Here is a 27,092-nt window from a genome sequence, read left to right on the forward strand (position 1 = left end):
TCATCATTGGCGTGCCAATCCGAGCACCTGTTTCTCTGCATCTTCTATTCGCTAGCTAGCTTCCCACTTGGCCTTATCGACCGACCGCCTGGAACACCCTGGTCGCGAAATTCACACAGCGGCCGTCTTCGGGGGCCGATACAACTTTTGAGGCAAAAGGCCCTTTCTCGCCCTCTCCCGCGCCTCCTGGACCCTGCACCGTCATCGGCAGTGCTCATGCTGATTCGCTTTTAGGCGGGCGACCCAATGCTGTATGTATTCGTTGCCATGCCGCTTGCCACGACAAGATGCCCTCCGAGAGCCTGATCAGCTCTTGTACCACACTCGAGAGCCGTTGGCCGTAACCCCCCGCTGATGCCTAATTGCAATACTTTCCCACTTGCTCAGACCGGCCGACTATTCTTCTATTGTTGTTGAAACCAACGCCATCCGACTTTTGATTCGCTGGAAATGATATACAGCCCACTACGGATCCGGCTGGACACGCGACCAAGAGCCCGGACAGACACCATCGACACCACCATCTCAAGAACTAGATTCCAGGCCTCTTGCCTCCCGCAATGAGCTCCAGGACACTGACTAATGTTGTCAACGACCAAACGGTTGCTCTCAATGCCCTCATCTATGGATACGCCGGCCACAGCTTGGTCACCCCTCAGCACGCCCTCCAACAAATATGGTGGACCGAGGAGAGGATCAACGAGCGAGTCACCAATGACTTTGTCACTTCTCGGCTACAGCCTCAAGAGAGGGAACGTCTCACCCAACCTGTAGGCTTTGGCGATCTGAGCGACGATACCTATATCGAATGGATCATGGAGAAGGCACGGCGGCTATTTCTGACACTTGTCGAGATCGGCGAGGCGGACCGCATATTTGCCGTTGTCGACAAATCTTGGGACGATGATGACCTCCCTCTTGGGATGGAAGACATTGAGCAGCTATCGCTATCGAATCGACGCGACAACCACGCCAATGCTCGCTTTTACCATACCCAATTTACTTTCCTGCTACGAGAGTTACGACAAGGCGTACACATCGACTATGCCGAAAACGAAGAGGTACCGATCGAGAGTGTCATGACCTTGCCAGTCGCGGTCAGTCTGCAAGCCTGGTCTCGAATACACTTACCAAAGAAGCCGAAGGAAATCTACATGCGACGGAAATTCCCACTTGGAAATGCAGATGATCCAGAGGCTTTTCATCAAGATTTTATCCTAGACGTGGAGAGTGCAAGAATGGTTGAACACGAGCATCTCGCTCCTGTCTGGGCGTCGTACACGGCAAAGGGCTCTGGCTACATTGTCAGTAACTTTGTCGGCCACCACACCTTGCGCACCTTCATCGACCATCGCAATCCTGCGCAATACCAGAAACTGCCAAAGCCCGAGAGACGGTGGCTGGTGCTTAACTGGCTACACTGTTTGGCCGATACCATCACAACACTGCATCAAAATGGGTTTTGCCATTCCGCGATCCGACCGTCCAGGATACTCGTCGACGAGCAGAATGCGATTGCATTCAGTGACATTGGCAGCTTGGAAACGTTTCAGAAAGACAAGAAGCCTGATGCTATGGATGCCTACATATACGATGCCCCAGAAGCACATGCAAGTTCAGAACCATTGGACTTGCCTCCCTCCGTCGCATCACCCACCCTATCCAAAGACCGACACGTGTCTATCGCAAGTAAAAGCTCATCGAGATCCTCGAATAGCAGCAATTCGTATCGTCAGAAGCTAACAAAATCCCCAACAACAGACTTTTCAGGGTTCAACTTTGGCTTCAAGAAATCAGAGCCTAAACCTCAGCACCAATCACAAGGACAAGAAACTGAGAAAGCAGATGTCTTCTCTTTGGGTTGCGTCTTCTTGGAAATTTTGACTTTCTTGCTCAAGAAGAAATCCCATGATTTCATCAAACACCGTACATCGAAACAAAAAATCAACACGGGCGGCAAGAACTCGCGTACCGATTCGTCGTACCATAACAATCTTGACAAGGTCGAAACCTGGATGGCCGTACTGGAGAAAGCATCTGGGGAAAGCGATGACGAGGCATTTGGCATAGTCCCTGACATCTTGGCGCTTATCCGAACCATGCTCAGCAAAAACCCCATGCATCGTCCAACGGCTCGCGACGTGCGCGATGAATTGTTTGACATTTTCAGCTGTACCTCAATGCCCAACATGCACTGTGGCGCACATAGACATGATGTTGGTGTCGCATCATCTTCGCGTTCAGATCGTGACAGATCGTCCAGTATAGCGTCACTTCGAACGATGTCGACGATAAGTTCAACGAGCTCGGATGTAGACACAATACACTCTGGTACAACGCAAGTGAATTCGATCTTGAAGTACTACTCAGACCGAGGCACACTATCTGGAATCAAAGAGGACGACAGCGCTTCCCTGGAGACGATAGATGCACCGGCAATATCGCTGAACAACGATAGCTTCCATGCACTATCTGGACCAGGGCCCATTGTAACAAAGTCTATTAAAATACCCGAACCACTGCAGTCTCCTGGTTATGCCACTTCGCCCGCATCGCCTACCTTGCCTCTTTCGCCTCTTTTGCCTGTTTCGCCTACCTCGCCCACTGGTCCTTCTTCGCTCCTGTCTGCGCGTTCCCCTAGTCCATCGAAGCAGAATACCACGACCGTCAAGATCAAGCCATGGAACAAACCATTTCTTTTGCTTCCATGAGCATTGTGAGCGTAGCCTAGGGCTTGAAACTTGAACTAGACGGCTTGCATTGCTGGGGGTTGGACGATAAGAGCCAAAGACAGGCTATACAGAGCCAGGATGTTGCGGGGTCCCCGAAGGTGTGCGTCTGGAGGTACTAAGGGCCATGGCATGAATGCTACATTAGACGAAGAATAGGAAGGTACCTTTGAAGCCAGGGACATATGGCTGTCCACTTGACTCGGATTGGTCATGTGCAGCATGGTTGATCAGATAGTCACAAGGTGGGCCCAATCAACTAGGGGTAGAAGTAAAGCGGAGTAATTCCATGCTGGCAGAAATTCATTTACCTATTAGTGCGGTATAGGCAGCTCGGAGGGGCACAATGCGAGGGTTACCTAGTTGGCGCAGCACGACATCGGAGATGCCCGGGAAGATAAAGAAGATAAAGAAGAAGAAGAAGTTGTGAATGAATAATTTCCATTACAGGTTGTCCTGTACAGACTACCAACGTGCAGCCTTGTTTATGTCTGCTGTCCACTTGATCTAATCTCAAAATGCGGGGTTTTGGTGCCATGCTAGTCTCCCAACCTTCCCTCACGCCCGAAGCTCCACCATCTACGACGCCGAACGCACGCCACATTGCTTAGCCTCCAGGTTTTTGTACCGGTTTGCGTTCTCCATATGTACCTCCACCTCTGGAAAATTGACGTCACTCATGTGGGTTACACTCGAGCCGACAGTAGCCCTGGCACGACCTTTTCGCCATGCATCAATCACGTGCTACCGCGTCACCGGAGAAAGAACTGCGTCCGAATATGCGCGGTACTGCAGCAAGGTACTGCCGTGTCCGAACACAGGAACATCGCAGCGACGGCGCGGAATGACTGTTGTTCACTTGCTTGATGCGAACTGGGCGGACCGGCCATGTTTAGACCGAGTGGTGCGGGGACTGGGGATTCAACAAAGTGCCAGCCAAGGCGATCATCACAGCTGATCAGGGCATGCACTGCTGCATCTGACACCGTGCATCTAGCATCAGGATCCATCCACAGCGAAGCCGTACCATCAAGCTACCCTCCTCTATCCTTGGACCAGCCTCTCCAGGCTCTCGTGCCCCTGCACCAGCAACCTTTGTCAGCCTTGAACAGCCCGCCAAGGACATTCTCACTAGCATAACAATGGTCAGCCGGTGCTGCCATATGACAACCGCAGTCTTTGTACACTTACGCCCAGCGGACGCGGTTCTGCTATGGCTGATCGAGGCGCCCAGCCACCAGGATCATCCCGCCGCTAGTATCCCCAGAGCCAAGGCCTTTAGCATGCAGCTGCACGGCCATTACACCAGGTACAGTGGAGCTATGCTGTCATGAGTCTGTAGACCGCTTAAATACCACCTCCATCTCCCTTCGTTTGACTCTTCTCATGCTTTCTTGGATACGTGCATAGGCGCTGTGTCATAGCGTCTCTTCCCACCAAGATGCGGCTCTCCATCGGAATCATAGCGAGCTTGCTGACGTGGACGACCATTGCTTCTAGCAATAACAAGGTCGTTCCGCGCCAAAACAACAACACAGACTACCAAATTGGATTTACCCCACTCAAAACTGAATGGACTGATACCGTGGGAACCAACCCCTGGCCTGAGTACCCACGCCCACGCCTTCAACGACCAGACTGGAAGAACCTCAATGGCGTCTGGCGATACCAAAACACTCAAAACGGCTCTGATGCCTCACCACCATTCGGGCAGCGACTTGAAAAGGCCGTCTTGGTCCCGTTCTGCTTGGAGAGTGCTTTGTCAGGTGAGTAGCGCCAAAGCATGCACGAGACAAGTTGCTGAGACCGACATAGGTGTGACTGAAAAGAACCGTATCTGGAGCTGGTATCAGACATCGTTTGAAGTACCATCAAATTGGCCAAGCGGAAACAGTGTCGTTTTGAACTTCGGCGCTGTTGATTACGAGGCCACCATCTTCGTCAACGGCCAAAAGGCAGGATTCCACAGAGGTGGTTATTTTGAGTTCAGTGTTGATGTCACTTCGTATCTGAATGCCAATGGAACAAATGAGCTGTAAGTGCATGAGAAGCGAGAAAACATGAGAAGAAAATTAATCATTTCTGCAGTTTGGTATACGTCTATGACCCAACTGACATAGACCGCGTTCAAATCCCGATTGGAAAGCAGACTCTGAACCGTGGTGGAATGATCTGGTATACGCCCTGCAGTGGCATATGGCAGACAGTGTGGCTCGAGTCCGCACCCAAGGAGCACATTTCGAAACTCGATCTCACTGCGGATATGGATGGAAAGGGTCAGTCATCTATTCATGGTGCTACTGTCTTATTACTTACATTTATTAGTCGTCGTCACTGTGCACACTAGCACTAATTCGACCACTACCTACAGTATCGTTGTCCATGAAGTCGATTCGGATGACGTCAAGGCAGAGGCTACGGGTACTAGTGGAAGCCCATTCACCTTTGTCGTTGATTCACCTAAGCTGTGGACGCCGGATAGTCCGACCCTGTACAACATCACCATAAAAATGGGTAGTGATACAGTACAAAGCTACACTGGATTCAGAACCATCTCCAGAGGCGTAATCGGCGGTGTGCAGCGTCCACTTCTTAACGGAAAGTTTGTCTTTCCATTTGGCACCTTGGACCAAGGCTATTGGCCAGATGGCATATACACACCTCCAAGCGTAGAAGCCATGGTGTACGACCTCAAGGTACTAAAGAATGTCGGCTACAACATGGTCAGAAAGCACATCAAAGTCGAGCCGGCTTTGTTCTACAGGGCCTGTGACGAGATGGGCATGTTGGTCATTCAAGACATGCCTTCTTTGCGCCCCGATCTACCTGCTCGCGAAGGCTGTGGAGGCATACGGTTGGAGCCAGGTGCTCAGGCCGAATTCGATCGCCAACTTGAGGTCATGGTTGAGCAGTTGAAGTCGTACCCTAGCATCATCGCCTGGACCATCTACAATGAGGAATGGGGTCAGGCCACCTCACCACCATGGCCAGAGTTTGGATTGACAGACATGGTGCGTCGGGTTGACCCTACTCGCCTTGTCAACTCTGTAAGCGGTTGGACGGACCACATGGCTGGTGACTTTGACGACAACCATCATTACTCGACACCCCAATGCGGAACACCGTTCTGGTCTTATCAAGGCAGTGGCTACGACTCAGCTTACGATCCCGCCCGCATCGGTCTGCAAGGCGAATTTGGTGGTATCGGCACCCAGCTCACCGAGAATAACTTTGAACACGCATGGTACAAGGATCTTGGTCGACAAACAGCATATGAACTCACCAACGGTACCTTTTATTGGAACTATCGTTGCCACGACCTGCTTGTGCAACTGCGTGAGCAAATCGACTTGTTTGCTTGCTCGGGTGGTGTTTGGACGCAAACGACAGATGTCGAGGGTGAAGTCAATGGCATGATGACGTATGACCGAAAGGTAATTAGAATGAACGAGACAATGTGGAGACAAGATATTCAGGCCCTATACGACGCGGCCGCGAAGCGAGGCAACGACTCTTCAATGGTGATTCGGGATACAGGAGTTGCTGGTATGCAACACGGTATATTCTAATGTCTATGGCCAAGTAGGTAGATATACATACATACATGATTACCCTTCCTTATTCCACATGCCTAAACTGTGCTTCTTCTTCTTCTTCTTCTTCTTCTTCTTCTTCTTCTTTCCCCGCCTCTCTCGCCCTCCATTCCCTATCCAGCATCCCCAACGTAAACGAATCCCACCACGCCCCCTCAAACCACACCGCCTCCCTCTCTCTCCCCTCCACCACAAACCCCAGTCGCTCATACAACCGTATCGCCCCCTTATTCCACCCAAACGCCCTCAACCGCACACTATGCAGCCCCGCACGCCGAAACCCAAAGTCCAACGCCCAATTAATCGCCTCACTCCCATACCCCTTCCCTTGGTACGCTGGCAAAATATCCAGCGCAATCTCCATGGTCCGATGATGCGCCTCATGCAGCGACGACGGCGCCGAGTGAATATGCCCAACCGCAACACCATACTCTGCATCTAGAATCTCGGCTGGATTCTGCCGCTTCATCTCCTCCAGCACCGCTTCTTTCTGCTCCAAAGGCAACGATGCAGTCGGCGTGTCGTGCGGACGCCAGATTATTGCTTGCAAGAGACTTTCTTCGCGGGGCTCGCCGCTGCCAGGGGGGCCCTGGTGCATGTTTTCCTCTGCGTCTTGCTCCGTGGGGAGCTTGGTCGTGGCGTGTGTACTTGCCATGTACATGGCTGGGTCTGCGGCGAGCGCCAGGAAGACGGATTTGTCGCATGGGCGGATGGCGCGGTAGTGGAGGCGGGGGCTGCGCCAGGGATTGGGATATTTGAAGGGCATTATACAAGATGGCAGGGTGGGTTGTGTTGGGTGTGGACTAGGAATGTGGAAGATTGGGGGGTTTGTTAGGATGTTGGTATCTTTTTTTTTACTTATATATTGTTCTTTTGGTATCTGAGTTTGTAACTTTGGTATGCAGATGTTACGTATGGGTACCGATCTGGCCGTGGTAGTGCCAGCGTTGGGCTTGCGTTGCGTTGCGTTGCGCCCTTTTTGGTACCGCCCTTTTCTCGATGTTCGGAACGCGATGTTCAGGACGCGGTGTGAGGATAGGGAGAAGCAGAGACGACACGCCGGGAGTGGACTGCAGCGTATAGCAGAAGCGCGCTAAGAGATTAGATGCATGCCGTAGATGGGGCCTGTCACATTTATGTTTCACAATAGCCAATGCCTGGAATCGTAGTATACAGGGGCTTTAGTAGCCCTTACAGCCCGTGAAGCCGTAGACTAGTTCAACATTCGTCACGGACGCGATAGTGCTAGTGCCATCATCCGGGCTTTGCTTCATACTCTTACAACGAAATCTCACCCCTCCATGTGCCTTCGGTCAGACCCAGAGTCTCAATGCAATGTTGCCATCTTGGACCACCTCGCTCCTTCCTCCTCAAATACTGCAGAAGCTTCTGTCTCCTGTGCACCAGCAACCGCAGATTCCGCTTATTGTGCTTGTCGCCCTTTCCTCGTGTCTGTAAAAAGTCCGCTAGTGTCTTGATCTTGGCTGTCAGGATAGCAATCTGGACTTCAGAAGATCCCGTGTCTGGTCCTACTCGCTTGGCTGTTGCAGCAACGTTTGTCTCTGGGCGGATGGCATGAGTCTCGTCTACACCGGAGCGGCTCAGCGATGGCGCTTTTGGTGGGAATATCCTGTCAGTGTTGTGGCGTCCAAAAGTCTCGACACATCGCGCAATGTTGACACGCATGCGGTCTTTGCTGGAGCCATTCTCGAGCGCCGTGATTCGCCTAATCGCCTCGACTGCACGTGCATGGTCCTTTTTGTTTTGCTCTTCAATTTCCTCCGCCGACTTCTCAATTGCCCTTGCCTGAGCATACCGCGTGGCGTCGTTCCATGGGTACGCAGCGGGCGCAGCTTGCTTTGCAATTTCACTCAGTGGTACCGCTAGCTTCTCGCTCTTCTTTAATTGCTTCTCCACAGTCGTCGGGTCGAATGCATAATTGAGATGCGTCCGGTCCTGGGGAATTTTCTTGCCTTCGTCGTAGGTTATAGGCTTGCCAGTATCAAAAGACTCTACAAACGGTGTTGGTATACCGCGAACAGGGTTTCCAAGACTGGCCACACGGGCTTGTTCGAGTTCGGCACGTCGAGACAGGTTGGCTGCCTTTTTGCGGTTGCGCTGCGCAACTATGTAGGGATCGCTAGCAAGGCGCTTCTTTTGTCGCTCAATTGATTCGGCATTGGCCCGCGCTGTCGAAACAAAAGTTCGGATGGGGAGTGTGAATTGCGCAGAAATGGAGGGTGCTGTGGCATTGTCAACACTGGATATTGTACATGAAATCTAAGAACTCACAAGCCGATGCCCGTAGGCACGACAATCCTGGTATTCGTGGCGGCATCGTTGGCTTGGACGCACACTCACTGCTTCCACCCGCCGTGAATCTTTTGCGGATCAGGTCGTCGGCGCAAGGGTTTCGCCGGCGCCGCGTCCCGTTCGGCACTATGCTGCTTCGGGCTTTAGCTCGCCCACTGCCAGGGCTCGAATATCGCCAAAGTTCGTGTGCCAAAACTTCGCCCGCACGCATCACGACAACTTCTCTATACCCACCAGCTTGTACAGCGCCAAACCGTCAAAATGGCCCCTTCCAACCTCCCCGCCATCTTCAACCCCACCCAGCAGGACATTGAGATGCTCCTCGCTGCCCAATGCCACCTCGGTAGCAAGAACCTCCAGGTGCACATGGAGCCTTACCTGTGGAAGACCAGGCCCGACGGTGTCAACGTCTTGAACATTGGCAAGACCTGGGAGAAGATTGTTCTGGCCGCCCGCATCATTGTCGCCATCGACAACCCGGCTGATGGTACGTTTGGGCGCCCAAGTCGAGACATCTGGACTTGAACAATGCGCAAATATGCCCAAGTTCTTTTTTAGCTGACACTGCGCAGTCTGTGTCATCTCCGCCCGTCCCTACGGACAGCGTGCCGTCCTCAAGTTCGCCTCGCACACCGGCGCCACCGCCATCGCTGGTCGTTTCACTCCTGGTAACTTCACCAACTACATCACCCGTTCTTTCAGGGAGCCCCGCTTGATCGTCGTCACCGACCCCCGCACCGACGCCCAGGCTATCAAGGAGGCCTCCTACGTCAACATCCCCGTCATTGTAAGGAGAATGCGCATGAAGAAGAGTATAGGAATCTGGAACTAACCCCGAATAGGCCCTTTGCGACGGTGACTCTCCCACCGAGTACGTTGATGTTGCCATCCCCACCAACAACAAGGGTCGCCACGCCATTGGTCTCATCTGGTGGATGCTCGCCCGTGAGGTCCTCCGCCTCCGCGGTACCCTCGCTAACCGCGAGACTGAGTGGGATGTCATGACTGACTTGTACTTCTACCGCGACCCTGAGGCCGAGGAGAACAAGGACAGCGCTGGTGTTGAGGAGGCCAAGGTCCCTGGTGCCGACGAGGTTGGCCCCGCTGCCGTCGCTGACGGCTTCACCAGCGAGTGGGAGGTCTCTGGCGCATCTGCCGGTGCTTTCACTGCTCAGGCTGCTGCCCCTGGCACCAGCTGGGACGCTGACGCTGCCGACTGGGCCGCCTCTGGCGATGCCCAGGCTGGCGGTGAGGGCTGGGGTGCCGAGACTGCTGCCCCCACTACCACTACTCAGTGGTAAATGCCATGTTGAGCATCTTCGTCACTTCTTCTCTTACATACCCTGTCTTTGAACAAACAATGGCACGTCGGCGTAGGAGTAGGCAATGGGAAAAAGGAAAATATGAGACCATTTGACAACGATCAACAAGAAATGCATGTTTGATGGGACAGGGGTGTGTTGAAGGATATGATCAATGCTGTGCGCTTATGAGGGAAAGATATCCATACTTGTCTTCGGGTATGGGGGAAAGCCCTGTGCTGGCGATCGGGTCGTACTTAGTTGGCGCCCAATCCTTCAATACATACCTTGTTCCCACATTGTTTGACTGCTTTTCTGGCCTGAGTGTTTGTGAACTATAATCTGCTATTAGTGACATGAGTGGTGACTGAGTTGTGTGACATGATACATGTTGCTGAGCAAAATCAGGACAAGGTGGAGTGAGTTTTTTTGTATTTTCAGCCCGATCCATAGCGGGGTATTCATATACATTAAAATCCTTCATGTTCTCGTTAAATTCTGCCCCATGTGCCATGTACCATACCTAATCAAGTAAGTAGACTCGAAACTATGTACTACACGCAGAACGTGTGGGTGATGATACTCAAAACACAATTGCTTTCCAGGAGAGAGAGAAAAAAGAGGGGAATGGCTTTTGTTTTACAACCAAGCAAACACGATCAACACACCAAGCAGCATAGCACCCGTGCTCCTGAGCCCCTTGCTCAAACCATCTGCCGCTGCCGCAGTGGGCTGTGGTGCAGACGTATCCGCAGTACCGGATCCAGAACCCGATTGTCTTGCTCCAGAACCAGAAGTCTGTGTGGCACTGGAACCACCAGATGTAGGGGAATTGTCATAGTTGTGTTTCTGGCCCAGGGTAGGAAGAGCGGATGTGGGGACGACTTCCCATGCTCCTTTAGTGAAGGCTGGGCAGGCAATAGATGTGAGAGTGGGCTTGTAGTCCGAAGCCTTGATTCCGGTAGGATTTAGAGTTTTCCAGACGGCTGAGAGGTTGGGGAAGTCTGGTTCGACGGGTGTGGGTTTGCCTAGTTGAAATGGTTAGTTTGGTGTCTTGCCGAAAAAAAAAATCATATTCCTCAAACATACCGGAGCGAGGAAATCCATCCGGCGGCGCATTGGGACTCGCAGGATCAACCTTGGGCCCGTAACTAATCAGGCCGTAGTTGTTCTGCTCCTCGATCCATTCGTATATGATACTGCCGGACCATACATCCGCCATTTCGCCAAACAGTGCCTCCTGGTCTTTAAAGTCGCGCGGGCGCACAGTGTTGCAGCCTGTTTCGGACATGAAGATGGGAACGGGGAGATCCTTTGCGTTCTTTTCGAGGTTGTCATAGCCTGATTGCTGGTAGGAGCTGTCGCCGCACCACGAGTATGCGTTGAGGGCGAAGAAATCGACGCGCTCCGAGGCGTTGTTGCCACATGAGAGGTAGTCTTGCAACATGGGCCGCAGCGAGGCGATGTCGGCGGCGGAGTAGCCGATGGGGATGTTGCGGTATCCCTTCTTGTCGCGGTAAGCTTTCATATCACGTGCGGCGGCTTTGATGTAGGGCGATGTGACGGAGCCGTTTGAGGTGGTGATGGCCTCGTTGCCGACGAAGAAGCCTGCGACGTTGTCATATTGGTGGAATTCATCCATTACTTTGGCGTAAGCATCGCGTTGGTCAGACTCCCATCGAGGTGTGTTTTGCTCGACATATGTGTCGAAGGTGTCGAGATCGACCCAGATGTAGACTATGTGACGGGTTAGTATTCATTATCAAGTGACTTGAAAACATTAATTTCTAACTATACGACATTTGCGCTTTTGAAGAACGGAAATTGCCGTGTAATCATCAAAGTAATCTGAGTTCAGACGTATCTTGGGCATACGTACTTCCAGCATCCGCAAAGGCCTTCATGCAATCGGTATGATCAGCATCAGGGTCAACGTGGTAAACACGGATTGAGTTGGCGCCAATGGTTTTCATGAGGGCAGAGTCGAGGCCACATTGCGTCGCGTCGACGAGCGGATCGTCTGGGACAAGCTGGTACGCGATACCTATACTGAGTCGTTAGAAATCAATGCTTCTTTAACTTCGTTTTGTTGCAGAATCGCATATGTACCCTTGACGTAGAATTGGTTGCCTTCGCTAGTGAAGAGCTTGGAGCCCTTTACTTCGATTGTCGGGATAGCTGAAGCGACAGTGCTCAAGCTGGCCAACAGCGCCAGCGATAGAGATTGAACCATTATTGCAGTCGAGCAACCCAAACGTTTTCCAGTGTTTCCCTGGTAAATATTGAAGATCAAGCAACAAAAACAGCTCAAGTCCCCGCTTAAAAAGAAATTATCCAGCAGCAAACGCACTGGGCCTACGAACCACCGTTACGTTACGTATGAGACACAAGATTGCACATGAGCTCCGTAAAAGTATAAGCGAAAGTAGTAGTAGTCAACAAAAAAGCAAACGACTGTAGTATATGAACGAACGAAGGGTGCGTGAACAAGAGCGAAGTAAGAGAACAGATTAGGCCGGCCAACTCATGTTTATGAATGCGGCTGTTTGGAAACAAGGCAAAGGGCGCCCTAGTAAGTAACACGCCTACCCCCCAACTCCACGCCGTCGATCCTTCCAATCTCCATGACGCTTCTCGGCAAAAGGCGCCCATAAGCCCTCAACCATGCAATCCCACTTTCAAGTCGAGGGCTAAAGCGTTGGCTCCCACCAATTGCATTGCCGCGAACGGGGCGAACAAGGCGTATCATGGAAGTTGGGGAAAGAGGACAAGCGTAGTGGAGACGTGCGTGGGCGATGCGACAAGGACTTGCGTGGGCGATTGGCTGGGCTGCAGTTTTAAGCCTATGCGACCCGCATGCTTGATGCACCTAAGCGGCACACGGCTGGCTTGGTCGAAACAACATATCGTGTCTATCTGGTCGACGCGTTCACAAATACAAGTTTATGTCGAGCTAAGGATATGCATTAAAAAACATCGACTACCCACAGGTCAAGCCTGCATTGCTTTGATCGCGTTGCCCTCTCGGCTGACTTGGAGCTTTCGTTGTGTACAGTAAGCACCCATGGATGGGGATGAGCTCATTTTGCACCCCGTGCAATCTTAATCCGTAATCTCCGCTAACCACCTGTCACAACGACGTGAAAACCGTAGCGGTCGGTCACTTGGAAAAGCGCGCCAGACGTCCGATTGCACTAAAAACGAAGAGGCTCCGTGCCAAAACGCTAGTTGCTGGCTAGCTGTTAGCCGCTCCCCAACGTCTGTCATTGACAAAGTCCGCCCGCTTTGCTTGCTTCTTTTCTGACCACGAGGACATGTGGTTTGATTGGTTGGCTAAGTTTCCCATAGTTGAATTTTGCGTAGCAATTACATACCTATGACTTTTTTCTACTCTTCTTCCTTTCTATACGTTCCCCCCCAGACAAGACTAAGTTGCCCGAGTCCCCACACCAGGGGTTATAAGAGCCGTAGGATCCCCGCGGAGTCAAGCCTTCCACCGCAGGTGGCTTCTCATATCTGCTACACACATGATTTCCAAACTGTTCTGGCGCAGCAATCGTGCGAGGGTTGGTATTTGGGTCACGTTGAGCAGCAACCGTCGAGGATAGGATTACGGAGTCAATGTATGCGATGCAATTTATCTCGAGGTTGTGGTGGCTCTCGATCTTCACACCGTCTAGCTTCTCGTTTGCGGCCCGATCCTTTTTTCTTATTAGATATAAGGTGCTTGCCCGCCTCGTTATTCAGGTTTCCTCGGCCATTGTTGTATATGACCTGTCAAATGTCTGCTTAAGTAAGCGATTCTTCACCAAAGCTTCCCTTCCGCACCGCCCATTTTCTCAGAACTCATCTATCGAAATATTTTTAAAAATAGCAAAATCTATAGATCCCAATAAACTATATAGTGCAGTCTGGATATGGGAGCATCAAGAGCTTTAGTCATGGACTTAATGTCATTCAGTTAAGGGAAATTTTCTTTTGTTCTAATTTATTTTTTAAGAATTAAATTTTTACTGCTCGATTCACTTCTTTTACCTGAAGCTCATACGGTTTTAGTTCCGAAGACATGCTAGCAGTTGAGTTGGATGACGATGCTTTGTTGTATCCAAGTCTCCTCGTGAACATTGAGGCTGTTGAACAATAAGCTTCTGGGCTTGAGTGGATCATCGCTCATTTTTCCCGATAGTTGGAAGTACTTGAGCGAGAAGCATGTCTGGCTCTGTTGGTCTTCAGCTCATTGAGTATTTTGTCAGTTTTCCCCTCGGGATAAACGTATGGCGGCTACTGAGTAGGTGGGTCTGGAGTTGGGCCTGGAGTTGGATCTGGAGTTGGGCCTGGAGTTGGGCCTGGAGTTGGATCTGGAGTTGGGCCTGGAGTTGGGTCTGGATTTGGAGCTGGTCCTGGGGCTGGATTTGGCCCTGTAGTGACCTGTGTGGTGCCTTCTTTGATTGCTTCCTTTATCTAAAATTCCAGTCAGAACGTGGATAACTATATTGAGAAAATGGCTTACGGGAAGCAATTGCCTGAAGATCGAAGGGGCCAGATAAATGCCTAAGCGATCTGGCTGAAGCGCAATGCTTGGATCCGCTGTAACTGCATCAACCTATAGCACATGTTAGTAGTCTTTCCAATCATCTTGCACCATCCAAACTGACTTCATTGACAATTTTCGTCATCTCGAGACGACAGTCACGTCTAGCTTTGCTCAACCCTACAAACGAAGCATCGTAGGGTTCACAGTCCAAGATGTTCGGTTTGAAAGTGTTCTTCTTCGGTTGCAGGTCCCGCGAATCCTCAGAGCCCTCTAAATGCTTGCCACTGGTATGGCTTCGGGACTGGCCTCGACTTGCAGACTTCGGTGCGGAAGCGCCCTCTTGGGCGCACTTTTTGGCGTAGTCTAGAAGTTCCTTGGTGGGCTCAGATTTGACCAGCTTCGTGGTTCCAGATTCAAATTCCCAGTTAATGATCTGGATATGCTTCCAGATTGACTTGTAATCCATGTAAGCATCCAAAAGTGCTCCTGTATAAATACCAGCATTTTCATAGTCTAGCAAAATCAGCGGTTAGCTCATACAACTTTTGTTCAAAGCCATGGTAGATGTACATACCAAGGGGGGAGAAGAAGCCCATTGACTCGTGAAAAGTTTTCAAAGATGTGTACTTTGTTAAAATTGCATAGGTGCGTTGTGGTGTCAATGCGACAAGATCCGGAAAATTTGCTGCAGCGAGAGTAAGACTGTTGATGTCCCAAAGGACGTTTGGGTCCTTGATTTGGCCACCACCACTCCAGTTGACGTCTTTTGTTAATGTCAGAGGGTTTGATTCTGAAGCCAAAAATCAATACTTACTTATTGTGGTTTCCGTTGATGTTTCAGTGGCCTTCTTATCCAAACCGCCCTCACCTTTGATCGCACCAGATAAAGCCGGTGTTCCCAGCTCTGCTTCCAATGCACCTTTGATCGTAGTTATTTTGGACTTGTCATTTACCTTGACTGATATCAGTGCGTTGAGCTCTCCACCTTCCTCCCATCCGGATATAAATGAGTCCTAGATGTCAAGTCAGCAACGAATCCTTGATCAAGAACCTGACAGGTGTCTATCTGATGCACTTACGCCATATATCTCGGTGAATCTAGTAATAGGGAAATTCTTCAATTTTTGAAACTGTGTATAGTCACGCGCCATATGCGTTTGGTTCGTCACCTTGACTTGAATGAAGAAGTTGAGATCACTGGTCTTGAACTTATCCGAGTCAATGTAGGTTCCGCTAACGGCCCCACCAATGGTTCCTGTTTTGATGGATAAAGAAGCGGACACGTTCATCACATCGATTACATCGCTGAGCTTGTCAACGAAACGAGATGAGTATGAAACAATTTGACTGATCCCCTTAGGCTGCTGATCTTCCGAATACGGCGATGGGACATCTTCGCCTTGGGTGACTGCATCAGTCATGCATATCTGCTGTGTAAATGAGTTGAAGCCCTGTCCCAGGCGCATGGAGTTGTTGTAAGGCGCAAGAAGCATCGCCATGGTGGCTAGTGTGTAACGAGCAAGGATGAAACAACAATGATAAGCTTGGTGGCTTCTTGACGAAACAAAATGTAGTAAGAAGCACTGGCACAAATCTCAGTACTGCCATCGTGTATTTATGTGTGAGCAATCTCTTGGTCATCATGCATTTTGTTCGAACGGGGTATCCGACCGCTAGTGTAGCCGCCAGACGCCACAAAACGCCACGGCGCCGCTCGGGCTGCCTTTGCGCCAGGCAACAAATGAAAGTCACGTTCTGGAATCCATGTCAGTTGAATGAATGGATCTTCCTTTGCTGCTAGTACTACGGTCTGGACTTGATGAATGGCTTATAGCTCCAAAATTCCCTTGTCGAGACGCGATATCACCGCCTGGACAACGTCAGAATGAACAGTCTCCAAAACCTTGCATCTCAAAGACTCCCTTTATATCTTCCCTGGTCCAAGCCTAATATTGAGATTGGATCGGGCTTCAATTCAGCTGCTATTGCATCTGACAGTCTGCCCTGGGCATCGAAATGCCCATTCATAATTGATGACGCGAAATGCGTTGTAGAAATTGATGGTGGAGTTTCAAGCTACCGAGAAGGGAACAGTTCTTCGTCGGCGCAGCATTCAGAGCATCTCAGTGCTAGTCTTGGAGTGACTGTGGGTTGCAAGTTCCTCAGCGCCAGCGTCACTGGCTCGTATGATAAATCGGTATCGGACAACTTTGCTGTATTTGAACACCAGGAAGCTTACAAATGATTTGCATTAACATATGATAGGGAACACGAGTCTCCAAAAATATCAGTATTCAAGCCGGGCATGTCCGCTTCCAAGCTGATCCGGTACTGACACCTTTTGCACGAAACGTCTTGTGCAGATCGGAGAACGAATTTCGCAGCATTTTTGGGGACTATTACGTTGTTGGGTACCAGATTGGAGCTGAAGCGGGAGGCTGTGTGACTATCACTCACTCGGATCAGTCCGAAGAAAAGCGAGTGCAAGTCCAGGCCACTGCCAAGGTACTCTGGATGAAGAAGACTATCAGCACTACAACATCATCAAAAATGGTATCTTCAGACGACTCCATATCATTCAACAGCTACGATACCCTGCGGCAGCACAATGATGAGGTAAAGGAAACCCATCTACTAGAGGAGATCCATCAGAAGTCAAATGAGTGTATGGATCGAATCGACAATCTGCATGCGACAGTCGAAAAAACAATAATGGACCTGGGTTTGGGCACGAATGATGGCGCATCCGTTAAGGAGTGTGTGCGATTGTGTGATTCTGGCGTGGTTGTTCAGCTGATACTAGCTCCTTACTCTAAGCTTGCAGAATATGTAGCCCTGACTAGTAGTCGCAGCTCGGATATCTAATGAAGCCTTAGCGACTTCGGGTGTCTTGTCGATAATAGCCAAGTGTGGATAGTCAAAATAATGATTGTCCGAACGCGATGTTGGTAGATCCAAAACGAGCGTAAGCGCATCGCTTGTGGCTGTCAAAGTGGCCGCTTTAGGCCGCACCTCTCAATCTAGACCTCATGACACTAAAAAAGGAACGGTCCGTTGTCAAAACATGGACTAGTCACCATGGAGAACTATTGGCGTCAGCTGCTCATTCGCGCCGGGTGCTCTCTCAGCTCATTACAAGGGGCGGCAAAGCCGAACTGACAGGCGCACCATTTCTTTTAGCTCACCATCTAGGCAATCCGAATACCCTCGGCTCGGAGGTAGGCGAGAATTCGAGAACGCCTCTTCCAAACCGTGAGAGAGACCAACTGAACAATCAGAGCCCCTTGCGCAAGCCACAATGTCTCGTCAAGAAATACATCAATCAATCAACCGCCCAAATACTTCATCTTGTATCTTGACTTCATCTCCCGAATAACAGATATCTTTATTCACCGAAATTATTCACCTCACCAGTGCTCAGTATCATGGCTATCATACCAAACTATGGTGACTGGATAACTTTTCCTCTTGAGCAGCTCTCTCCTGTAGAGCTCGAATGGTGGAGCGACAAGACACAACAACAGGCCAGATACTATGTCGACAAGTGTTGGTTTGGTGACAGAGTGGACAACGCTGAAACTAGGGACGGTTACCGCAATGGTTTGGCACCAAAAGGTGAATAGTCGCAAAACATGTTCTTACGTTCATCAATTATTCTGACACTTTTGTGCAGGAGAAACACTTATCTTCATTGCTTCCGAATACATTGAGAGTAGGATGCAGGGGGCGCCGCATTTGAAGAACCTGCATCTTATAGACATAATGAGGGAAAAATACAATGACGATGACCCCGCAAGTATGAAGGTGACGAGTCGTAGTGATGAATCTTGCTGATCTTTGCAGAGCGCTGGGCCTTGTTGCAGCTCAATGAAAAGTTTCACTATGGGCAAAACAATAAGAAAACATTTAGATGGATCGTATACCACCCGCCTGCAATCGCTGGTCGAGAGCGAAAGATGTATCAAGTATGAGCAATCACAGTGCACTCAAAAAAACAAAAATTTTAAGCTGACCACCACTATTTTAGCATCGTTTTGTAGAAAATGTCGCTCTAAAAATTGCAGACATAGGTATCGAACTAGCCGGAGTAGCAGTCACGACCGCTGCTGGCGCTGCCACAGGAGGCGACGTTCAAGTCAAGGGAGTCGTCCCCATACTCACACGTTTCAAAAACCTCTTTGCAGCCAACCATGGCCACATGCTACACCAGTTCTCTTCTTCCGAGCAGGTCATTTCCAATCCACCCGAGCCTCAGCCCCAGGGTGAACAGGTTATCTCCACCACGCTACAAGACGGCACAGTAGCCCAAATCATCGAGCGAGCTGATAGCACTTTGCCCAATGTCTCTTTGGTTGAACCGATCAAAATCGAAATCAAAACCGTCGTAAACCCAAACCGGCGGAATTTAACTGTGTTGCGAAGAAAACCAGGAGGAGCTGCGATCCTAAAAACGCAACTCGGTGTTCGCAATCTTGAGCACGAAGAGCAGTCTGAGTCCATGGTTCCGAGAGACATTAAGCAGAGTAATCCTGGAGTTCATATCAAAAAGGATATACGGCCTAAGAAGCTATGAGTGTTATATGTACAAAGTATCGATAGTTTCATGACAATACATACGATAGAATTGTAAAAATTGTTGTTTGCACTTGGGTAGTACTTGCTTACGTTGGTAAAGGATGAGAAGTCGCTAGATACCAAATACTGGCTATACACAAAAGGCATGTAATTAATCGCCCAAAAAGACTAGATGACAACATGACCAAGGCAAAACGTGCTCTGCACTCCAAATCACCCTGCACAAACTCCTCTCACAAATTATCGCCCAGTGGAACAAAAAAGATCGAGTGGAAACACTTTTACCATCTCAACCCTCCATCACCCAAAACTCTCATTGCCCCCCTGTCTCCTCGCCCTCGCCTGCACACCTCCCCGCAACAACATCCCGCATCCGCTCCAACAACTCGGCAACACGAAACGGCTTTCCCACAACATCATCCATACCCGCATCCACCGCCGTCCTAATCTGCTGCTCCCTCACATTCGCCGTAACTCCAATAACCGGGACCCTACCCCTCAGCAATCCCTCTCGTTCCAGCCTCCGAATCTCCGCCACGGCCTTCAACCCGTTCATAACGGGCATTTCCCAATCCATGAGGATGAGGTTGAGCGGGATGGCGGGGACGTCGTCGTCGTAGCCGAGGGGCATGGGTTCGGTGGAGGGGACGTGGTATTTTTCTTTGCGGGATAAGGAGGAGGATAGGGGGTGCGTGTGGTTCCAGAGCGTGGTTTTGGGGAGGAAGTCTAGGGCTTCTTTGCCGTGGTTTGCGACGCTGATGGTGCAGTTGAGGGCGCGGAGCTGCTTGGCGAGGACGCGCTGGTTGACGAGGTTGTCTTCGACGATAAGGACGTGGAGGGGTTGCGGGATGGGTTTGGTGAGGGGCTTAGGGTCTTGTGAGTGAGATTTTTGAGAGATGGGGAGGGCTTCGGGGTCGGTGTGGGAGCGGATCGGAAGAGGTTGCTGGGAGTTTGCTGATGACCGTCGGATAGTTGGATAGGGTGGTTGTGCTATCCGTGCGTCTCCGGTGGTGAAGGAGCGCAAGGGAGCCGCGGGTCGTGTCAAGTTCACTAGAGGTCGGTGTTTTACATCTTCGCGGAATACATGTGGTAAGCTTCCGTTTCTCTTCGTACTGGGCTTCGTTCGCCTTGTTTTGATGTAGAAGGAGAAGGTACTGCCCTTGCCAGATTGACTGGAAAGACCAATAGCACCGCCCTGCAGTTCGGTCAAGCGTCGCGATATGAACAGACCCAAGCCAGAACCTCCATAGGTGATGTGAGTGCGAGGCGAAGCTTGTGAGAAGCGCGTAAACAACGTGCCCTTTTCATCCTCTGAAAGACCGCGGCCAGTATCTGTGACGGAAAATTGCAGGTACATGAGATCTTGGGCATGCTTCCAGTCATCTTCAAGGCGTTGGTCGTGGTCCACTAGTCTCTCTTCGTTGAACTGAATTCCTCCAGGAATTGACGTTGGCTCTGTTACGCTGGCAGAAAGCGTCATTTTGACTGATTTGGTCTTCTCGAGGCGCGTGAACTTGATAGCGTTAGTAAGAAGATTAATGAGAATTTGTAGCACCCTTGTTGGATCCAAGGAAGTCCAATCGATCTCCATGTCACGGTAGGACTGGTCAACTACCAACGAAATATCAATTCCTGCAGCTCTTGCTTCGGCGTCGAACATTCTGACAGCGTGTCTCGCTACATTTTCAGGCTGTACAACTACTGGCGTCATGTCTAGAAGACCTGAATCGAGCTTGGATATTGTCAAAACGTCGTCCACTATATGTCTCATGTGCTGGGTGCATTGAGCGATAGTTTGTGCAGCGTCTAATGTAGATTCCAGGAAAGCTGACCACCCATTTGTAGTCATCGCACGACATTCGTCCTGTGCATACGAAGATATAATTGAATCTGCACATTGCATAATAGCACTCAGGGGATTGCGCATCTCATGCGAAGTCGTGTCGATGAAGTGCTCGAGATGCTGTTTTCCCTGGAGCGCGCTGGCGGTACGAATCTTTTGAAGATCTTCGGCCCACTTCTGTTTGGAGATGTCAATGACGTTTCCTACTATTTCGACAAGTTCACCGCTGGATCCTATCTCAGGATAAGCCGAGCACAGAATCCACCTAAAGTGCTCAGTGTCTAAGGTTTGTGACTGGCTGAGGTCCGAGGGTGGCAACCATGGCATCCTGGTCCGCAGCTCGAAACAAACGTTTTCATTATCGACCACGAGCTTCGTAAACATTGATTTACAGTAAGCTATGTCTTCTTCGAAGGCAATAGTGTTCCATGCTTCTGTAGCATTGGTATGGAACCCGGCAATTTCAAACATATCATACCAGCGCTGGTTTCGATACGTGTAGTCCCCAACGGAATTTGTTATGAAAATGGCAACATCGGAACGCTCTGCAAAACGCTGGAATTTGCCTTCCTCTAGCTTTATCTCAGCCATCAATTGCTCTTGGATCTGTGCAGCCTGGGCAATGGCATTTTCTCGTTGCCGAACCTCTTCTTCAAAAAGGACGACTGAAGCTAGCGAAGTAGCTAGCAAACGGACCATGACTTGGAGGTATTGCTGGTAGTCTTCATCAAATGGTCTACGGGGGTTGAGGCCAATGATGAGAAAGCCTTCGACCTGGTTGCCGGTTGTCGGAATAATTGGGCACACAACAATGGTGCGACAGGGTTCTCCATAGCCTCTCCATTTGATGTCTCTCAAGGCAGTACCGGATCCAGAGAGCTGATCCAGACGCACAACAGTAGCTTTTCTGGACTGCGCAGCGCGGCGAATATGGGAATAAAGCAGGTACGAGTCTTCATTGACGTTGATAGTTGTGGGAGCGATGGGATGACCAGCCTCAACGCCAATCGTACCCTTGAGCACACACGCGTCCAATGGTGATGTGCTACCTGGCGATGACATTGATGTGATTTCCGCGCTTATATGGCGCTCAGCAGCATACAACAGAGCTAGCGGTACATCTTTATCGTTCAGACCCAGAGAGCTCAAGGTTGTGTCCCAATAGGAGGGAAAGTTCCTTGCACGTTGGCTTTGAGTGCCCATGGATACCAAACTAGAGACACGGCGTTCGAGCAGACGGTGTTCGGTCACTTCGAAAAAGGTTTGGTAGTAGGCCTTTGTGCCGCGATGGCGATCCAATATTGGTACAAACCGAAATGACCAGTGGGTCTCTTCAACACGTCCGTCTCTATCGATGAACAGCAATATGTCTGGCTCAGCCAGAGGTTCATCCGTGCCATTGGCATGGTGAACGATGGTTTGGAATGTGTTCCAATGCTCGGGTGCATGGGTGCGGACGGTCTTGCCCATGCAAGGATGGAGATTGCCTAGTAGCTGAATATATGCCTCGTTGTATAGCATTACACCATCATCACCCCAATATAAGATGGTCGGTCCACTGTTGCCAAGGACCATGTTGGCGAGGCAATGCAAGTCAGGTGACCATGACTGTACCGGTCCGAGGGATGTATTGGCCCAGTCTACACTGTGAAAGTAATCAATATGAAGTCCAGGTATTATATCCGGTGGAAATTCAGCCGAGGTGTAGTCAAAAGGCCCACGCCGAGCATCTTTTTGCGTATCAGAACAGTCTGCACCATTCTCGGGGGTCACAGGCAGCTGTACTGGTAGCGTGGGAGGCGTGGTAGGTGATGCGTCTCTGAGCTGTTTACTCTCCAGCGTCTTGCTCTCGCGACTCAGTTTTCGATGGTTTCTGGCTCCTGGCCCCGTGTTGGCCAGCATTAGTGATGTGGGCACTCCGCTGATGACTCTGTAGTGTCCAATGGCAAAGGCGTTCCATAAATGGCCCTCAAAGGTATAGACATGGCTTGGCCATTGCAGGCTACCCTCTTGTGTCCTTCCGCAGACCCAATCCCGAAAAGCAAGCTGAGATTCGGTGCTTTCATCCAATATGCTCGTCTCATTGTGTCCTGTTATTCTGGCCAGCAACCCAGCAGCCGCTGTCAGAGCTGGGTTGGAATACACCAGATCGAGCGGCTTATCGTGCGCCAAGTGAGAGGGCAATTCGAGGACGAATGAAGGGCGTTTGTCGACATCCAGCGCTTCCAGTAGTGTAATCGCAGCCGCGTTTATATGCATGGGATGCTCGGGCTGTCCTTTGGAGTCCATTGCATCTGGCGCCCTCGCTCTTTCTCTCTTCCTGAGTACAAGCCTATACCATCTCCTCATCCGCGCACTGTATCGAGGGAAGTGGGTGTATCTGCGATGCTCATCTCAAGGAGTGAACCGCGCTGAGTCGCTCGTCGCTCGTCGCTCGTGGGTCGGTGCCCAAAAGGCTACTAACGCGTCCATGGCCTGGCCAATTCGCCCATGCTACCAGTCGCGATAGCGTCTCAGCCCGCCAACTAGCCTCATCCGCTCTTCTCCGCTCCATCGTCAATCTGCCATTGTAAACATTATTGTTCATGGTCCCACAACAGTGCAACGCAACCTTTTTGCACTCCTCCAGATGACCGCCGTCATGTTGTCGTCACCTTTCTCCGCACGTCGGTGCTGACGGACCTTCCCAGCGACGGTACGGTACGGTACGGTACGTTACTTACGTTTGAGCCCCCTGCGGCGATCTGCCTCACCTTCGACCGATCTGCACCAGGATCATTAAACTCAAACGTACCACCACAAACCTTTCGGCGTAATCGAATTTGGCCGTCCCAACTACACGGCTTGTTTCTACTGTCACTGCTCTTATGTATGGGATACCTCTGCACTTCTTTAGCTGCAATCACGTTAAAATAAAGAAGCTCGAGCGACAATCCATGCGCAATCTCACTATCATTATCAATTACAAAGATTACAAGTACTACCCTCCTTCTCTAATGATTACACATGGGCTCTACGGGCGCCTTGTTGCCACCGAAATACACTTTTCCATAAACATTGTTTCCTGTCCAACGATCCGACGGAATCCTTGGCGGGTTTGTGGGGCCTCCTTCCTTCTGTGAACCCGGAAACAAAAAGTTGGGCGAGATAACGCTGTCGGGACACCCCAGCGCCGTCTTGCTAAGTAGAGGATCCAAGACTGAAAGAGCCCAAGAAACTCCTTTTGCCACGTTCTCCTCTGTGCCACCAAGCGCAAGCGGAGTAATGGAGTTGAGACCCTGATACACATCGCAAAGAAGCGCCTGAACACTGAGGTTGGGCGTGCCGACCTGCGCTGCTCCTGGTACGATAATGTTGCGCGGGTAGATGGCCAAGAAGCCATCAGTAATGGCTTGGACAGCACCGTACGGAGTATCGCGGCGGTACCAATTTTCTGGCCAGCGCTCAGGAACGTATTTGAATTCCTTCATGCGCGCATCGTACTCGGAACCAATGATGCTCATGACACTCTTGTAATTTGGGACGCCGCCTGCACCGTACGTCCCGTTCGAGAAGAACTGAGGGTAGAAGGCAAAGGCGCCGAGAGATACGATTTGGGGGAAGGGAAAGTAGTAAAGAAAGGGGTTGTTGTTCTTGCTGAAGCTGGCAGACTGCGCATAGTGCTCTGCCATGACGTTCATGCTAAACTCTTTTTTAGGATCTTTGGCGGCAAAGCCAACCATTTGCTTGACGAGGCGAGAGGAGATGTGGTGATTGTCGCCACAGCCGTTGTAGTAGTCTGGTTCAAGAGAATTAGTTGGATCGGATTTACATGGTGAAGAGGCAGTGCCATACCTTCGCGGTTGGGCGACACATCGGCTTCAACAACAGAATGGCGGTTTAAACCACCAATGCCGTTTTTTCCTGAGCCGAGATAGAACGACAGTCCATCGAAATCTCCACTACCCAAGACAGCAAATGTGGCAAGGACTGTAGCAAGATCCGCGCCCATGTTGAAGCCACGCGCAGTAGCTTCCAACACCTGTCCGAAATTGACGTATCCATCGCGCGGCAAGTATCCGTGATTGGCAAGAAGATTGAGACCGGGGCAAGGGCCACGGGAGTCATTTGGTCCAGGAGCTTTGAACTCGAAGCCGGGTTCAGGACGTTTATTGCTCTTCTTGACAACAGCCTGGCCGACTGAAGTCAAGAGTCCGCCAACCAGGTCGCCAATTGAGCCAAGGAGATTACCGATGGGGTTCAGAAGTTGGGGTTCGGCGGTTCGTTTGGCAAGATCTTCGCTCTCCATTTGCGCTCGGAGATGTTGCTCCATCTCTGCTCGGGATGTGGCCCCCATCATGCCGGGGTAGGCGGCAGCTATGGCTGGCAAAGCCAGTGCTGCAGTTTGAGTGAACCTCATGATGCTTGCACTACAGGGGCTTGTAGAATTTGAGATGGAATTGTGAAGAACCCACTAATTGCTTGATATATTTCTTCTTCTCAATTGTACGGAGATATTATATATACATTACCTCTTTCACCGCCAGCCTGGATACTTCCTTGGCCTGCTCATAATGACATGTCGGTAAATATGCACCTTCTCCCAGCTTTCCACGTTCAAATTGATCTTCACAATAACCCGGCAGAGGTAGTCGCCGTACAAAGCCAAGTACACAAGCGCGCGGGGAAGATGATCGATCCAATCACATCTTTCACGATAGCCCCATTTGGTACTTTTCTCTGCGATTCCAGTCCCAAAAGGTACTTACTAGACTCCAAAATCAGTCTAAGAATATGGAAAACTGGGGAGCTCGATGTGATGATCCATGGCCTAGCATCACGGAAAATTCAACTAGAAGCAAAAAGGCGGAGAGTATTGCCGGGGTGATCTCGATGACAATCGGAGACATGGCCATTGGACACAGTGAAGCTTGATTCCCATATATCCCAGGAAGACGTGACGATGTCTAGACGTGCTGTTTATGTCCCCGCGGAAGGTACATGAGTCAGTCTAAATACTTTATCGATCGCGACTCCTTAGGCCTCCCGAGAATACGAGGCCAGCAGCCTCATGAAATGCAATTTCGAATAGTAGGCTTACGGAGTTCTCACTATGCTATCTATAACAGAAACAGCAAAAGAATCTTGTAATTCCAGCCACAGTCTCAAATGCCTGCTTCGTGTTACCAGTGCAACGCGATCAAGTGCATCACCATTCTTCGCAGTAAAGTACCGCGCATGATCGGCAGACGGGAGTAAATCTCAGCCCCACCACTCACCCTTGGACAATTTACCTTGTTAAAGTCCTGTTCCTGGCATGTTACTAACTGGTTTCAGGGGAATGGGGGCAAGGGAGAGAGGGGGAGAGAGTGGGCGGCGGCGGCGTTATCTACATCAGACACGCCGCACCCGATTCCCGATCACCTCCGTATTGATTTCCAGATTCGCGCAAGGCAGATACGCAAACCAAGGCAGTCGGCAATACCAAGCCCCGACATCTTTTTTGTCACAATCAGCCTCGCTCTCAGCCTCGCGCCCAACCAAACACCCCCAAAACTTACCCCAGCCCAACACACACAAAAAAAAAACGGAACACCTAACGGAAATTGAAAAAAAAAAGGCTCAATGACTCAATCTCATCACAATCCCTAGTTATTAAAAATCATAGTTCAAGCTGTGAAAAAAAAATTCTTCAGTAACCATCATATTCTGTTCCTCCCCGAATTTTCCCTAGCAACCGCCGCACCCTCCCCATCCTGCGTTGTGGCCTCTGAGTCGTTTCAAGCCCACCCACCCAAGAAAAACGCCACTTTCCAGCCACAAACCCACCCTTTGTATTTTGCTTGCAAGCGATTTTCTTCCCTTCCCCCCGCCCGCCCGCCCGCTCACGCCGCCAAAGCTAAAGTCAGCGGGCGGGCGGGTTTGTGTGTGGTCCTTGCATCGCCCACCCTCTCAATTCTCCATGCGTTGTTGGCCTTTAATTTTGCGAGACAGCGCCTGTGATGCAAGCTATACTACCCAACGATAAGCATTAAGCAAATGTCGGATGACGTTTTGGGGGTTGGACGTCCGAGAAAGTTATTAGTAGCTACGTAGTCTTATGTAGATCCTTTTTTTTTGCTTGAAGGAAAGAGAGAGAGAGAGAGAGAAAGAGGCGCAGGCAGCCTATGCTACAATCGACCGCGCAAAGTGCTTGCGGTGGAAGGAAATAACATCATTGAGACG

The 27,092-nt window shown here is 50.5% G+C and overlaps 10 protein-coding genes across 10 annotated transcripts; 5 read left to right on the forward strand and 5 right to left on the reverse strand.

Annotated features, from left to right (window-relative positions):
• Positions 1 to 560: 560 nt before the first annotated feature.
• Positions 561 to 2,711, forward strand: PSV08DRAFT_407675 (kinase-like domain-containing protein; the record flags this gene model as incomplete). Its single annotated transcript, XM_066093780.1, has 1 exon — positions 561 to 2,711. The coding sequence occupies one exon, from the start codon at positions 561 to 563 to the stop codon at positions 2,709 to 2,711; it is 2,151 nt and encodes a 716-aa protein (XP_065949878.1).
• Positions 2,712 to 4,115: 1,404 nt separating this feature from the next.
• On the forward strand, positions 4,116 to 6,350 carry PSV08DRAFT_196268 (glycoside hydrolase). The gene is made up of 4 exons (XM_014224859.2): positions 4,116 to 4,495; positions 4,545 to 4,764; positions 4,818 to 5,005; positions 5,055 to 6,350. The coding sequence occupies exons 1-4, from the start codon at positions 4,171 to 4,173 to the stop codon at positions 6,296 to 6,298; spliced, it is 1,977 nt and encodes a 658-aa protein (XP_014080334.1). The 5' UTR covers positions 4,116 to 4,170; the 3' UTR covers positions 6,299 to 6,350.
• Positions 6,348 to 7,096, reverse strand: PSV08DRAFT_217002 (acyl-CoA N-acyltransferase; the record flags this gene model as incomplete). Its single annotated transcript, XM_066092136.1, has 2 exons — positions 6,878 to 7,096; positions 6,348 to 6,760 (listed from the first exon to the last, which is right to left on the reverse strand). The coding sequence occupies exons 1-2, from the start codon at positions 7,086 to 7,088 to the stop codon at positions 6,348 to 6,350; spliced, it is 624 nt and encodes a 207-aa protein (XP_065949879.1). The 5' UTR covers positions 7,089 to 7,096.
• A 183-nt stretch (positions 7,097 to 7,279) lies between these two features.
• PSV08DRAFT_271364 (mitochondrial 37S ribosomal protein uS15m) lies at positions 7,280 to 8,684 on the reverse strand. The gene is made up of 2 exons (XM_014224861.1): positions 8,615 to 8,684; positions 7,280 to 8,565 (listed from the first exon to the last, which is right to left on the reverse strand). The coding sequence occupies exons 1-2, from the start codon at positions 8,658 to 8,660 to the stop codon at positions 7,601 to 7,603; spliced, it is 1,011 nt and encodes a 336-aa protein (XP_014080336.1). The 5' UTR covers positions 8,661 to 8,684; the 3' UTR covers positions 7,280 to 7,600.
• Positions 8,685 to 8,844: 160 nt separating this feature from the next.
• Positions 8,845 to 10,234, forward strand: PSV08DRAFT_271381 (40S ribosomal protein uS2). The gene is made up of 3 exons (XM_014224862.2): positions 8,845 to 9,122; positions 9,208 to 9,422; positions 9,478 to 10,234. The coding sequence occupies exons 1-3, from the start codon at positions 8,897 to 8,899 to the stop codon at positions 9,934 to 9,936; spliced, it is 900 nt and encodes a 299-aa protein (XP_014080337.1). The 5' UTR covers positions 8,845 to 8,896; the 3' UTR covers positions 9,937 to 10,234.
• A 114-nt stretch (positions 10,235 to 10,348) lies between these two features.
• Positions 10,349 to 12,435, reverse strand: PSV08DRAFT_217011 (glycoside hydrolase). The gene is made up of 4 exons (XM_014224863.2): positions 12,046 to 12,435; positions 11,816 to 11,980; positions 11,026 to 11,673; positions 10,349 to 10,964 (listed from the first exon to the last, which is right to left on the reverse strand). The coding sequence occupies exons 1-4, from the start codon at positions 12,167 to 12,169 to the stop codon at positions 10,576 to 10,578; spliced, it is 1,326 nt and encodes a 441-aa protein (XP_014080338.1). The 5' UTR covers positions 12,170 to 12,435; the 3' UTR covers positions 10,349 to 10,575.
• Positions 12,436 to 13,896: 1,461 nt separating this feature from the next.
• On the reverse strand, positions 13,897 to 16,044 carry PSV08DRAFT_271412 (uncharacterized protein). The gene is made up of 6 exons (XM_014224864.2): positions 15,550 to 16,044; positions 15,285 to 15,483; positions 15,045 to 15,233; positions 14,592 to 14,983; positions 14,447 to 14,539; positions 13,897 to 14,397 (listed from the first exon to the last, which is right to left on the reverse strand). The coding sequence occupies exons 1-6, from the start codon at positions 15,967 to 15,969 to the stop codon at positions 14,218 to 14,220; spliced, it is 1,473 nt and encodes a 490-aa protein (XP_014080339.1). The 5' UTR covers positions 15,970 to 16,044; the 3' UTR covers positions 13,897 to 14,217.
• A 295-nt stretch (positions 16,045 to 16,339) lies between these two features.
• PSV08DRAFT_271439 (uncharacterized protein) lies at positions 16,340 to 17,355 on the forward strand. Its single transcript, XM_014224865.2, has 2 exons — positions 16,340 to 16,685; positions 16,736 to 17,355. Exons 1-2 carry the CDS (start codon positions 16,356 to 16,358, stop codon positions 17,333 to 17,335), a joined length of 930 nt encoding a protein of 309 aa, XP_014080340.1. The 5' UTR covers positions 16,340 to 16,355; the 3' UTR covers positions 17,336 to 17,355.
• A 482-nt stretch (positions 17,356 to 17,837) lies between these two features.
• Positions 17,838 to 19,398, forward strand: PSV08DRAFT_271454 (uncharacterized protein). Its single transcript, XM_014224866.1, has 4 exons — positions 17,838 to 18,085; positions 18,144 to 18,266; positions 18,314 to 18,435; positions 18,498 to 19,398. The coding sequence occupies exons 1-4, from the start codon at positions 17,896 to 17,898 to the stop codon at positions 19,041 to 19,043; spliced, it is 981 nt and encodes a 326-aa protein (XP_014080341.1). The 5' UTR covers positions 17,838 to 17,895; the 3' UTR covers positions 19,044 to 19,398.
• Positions 19,359 to 25,287, reverse strand: PSV08DRAFT_399410 (uncharacterized protein; the record flags this gene model as incomplete). Its single annotated transcript, XM_066093576.1, has 5 exons — positions 19,359 to 23,244; positions 23,353 to 23,381; positions 23,612 to 23,837; positions 23,895 to 24,666; positions 24,723 to 25,287. 5 exons carry the CDS (start codon positions 25,285 to 25,287, stop codon positions 19,359 to 19,361), a joined length of 5,478 nt encoding a protein of 1,825 aa, XP_065949880.1.
• Positions 25,288 to 27,092: the final 1,805 nt, after the last annotated feature.

This window comes from Bipolaris maydis (assembly GCF_028858645.1).
Source record: "Bipolaris maydis strain C4 unplaced genomic scaffold PSV08scaffold_2, whole genome shotgun sequence".
In the NCBI taxonomy this organism is placed as follows: domain Eukaryota; kingdom Fungi; phylum Ascomycota; class Dothideomycetes; order Pleosporales; family Pleosporaceae; genus Bipolaris; species Bipolaris maydis.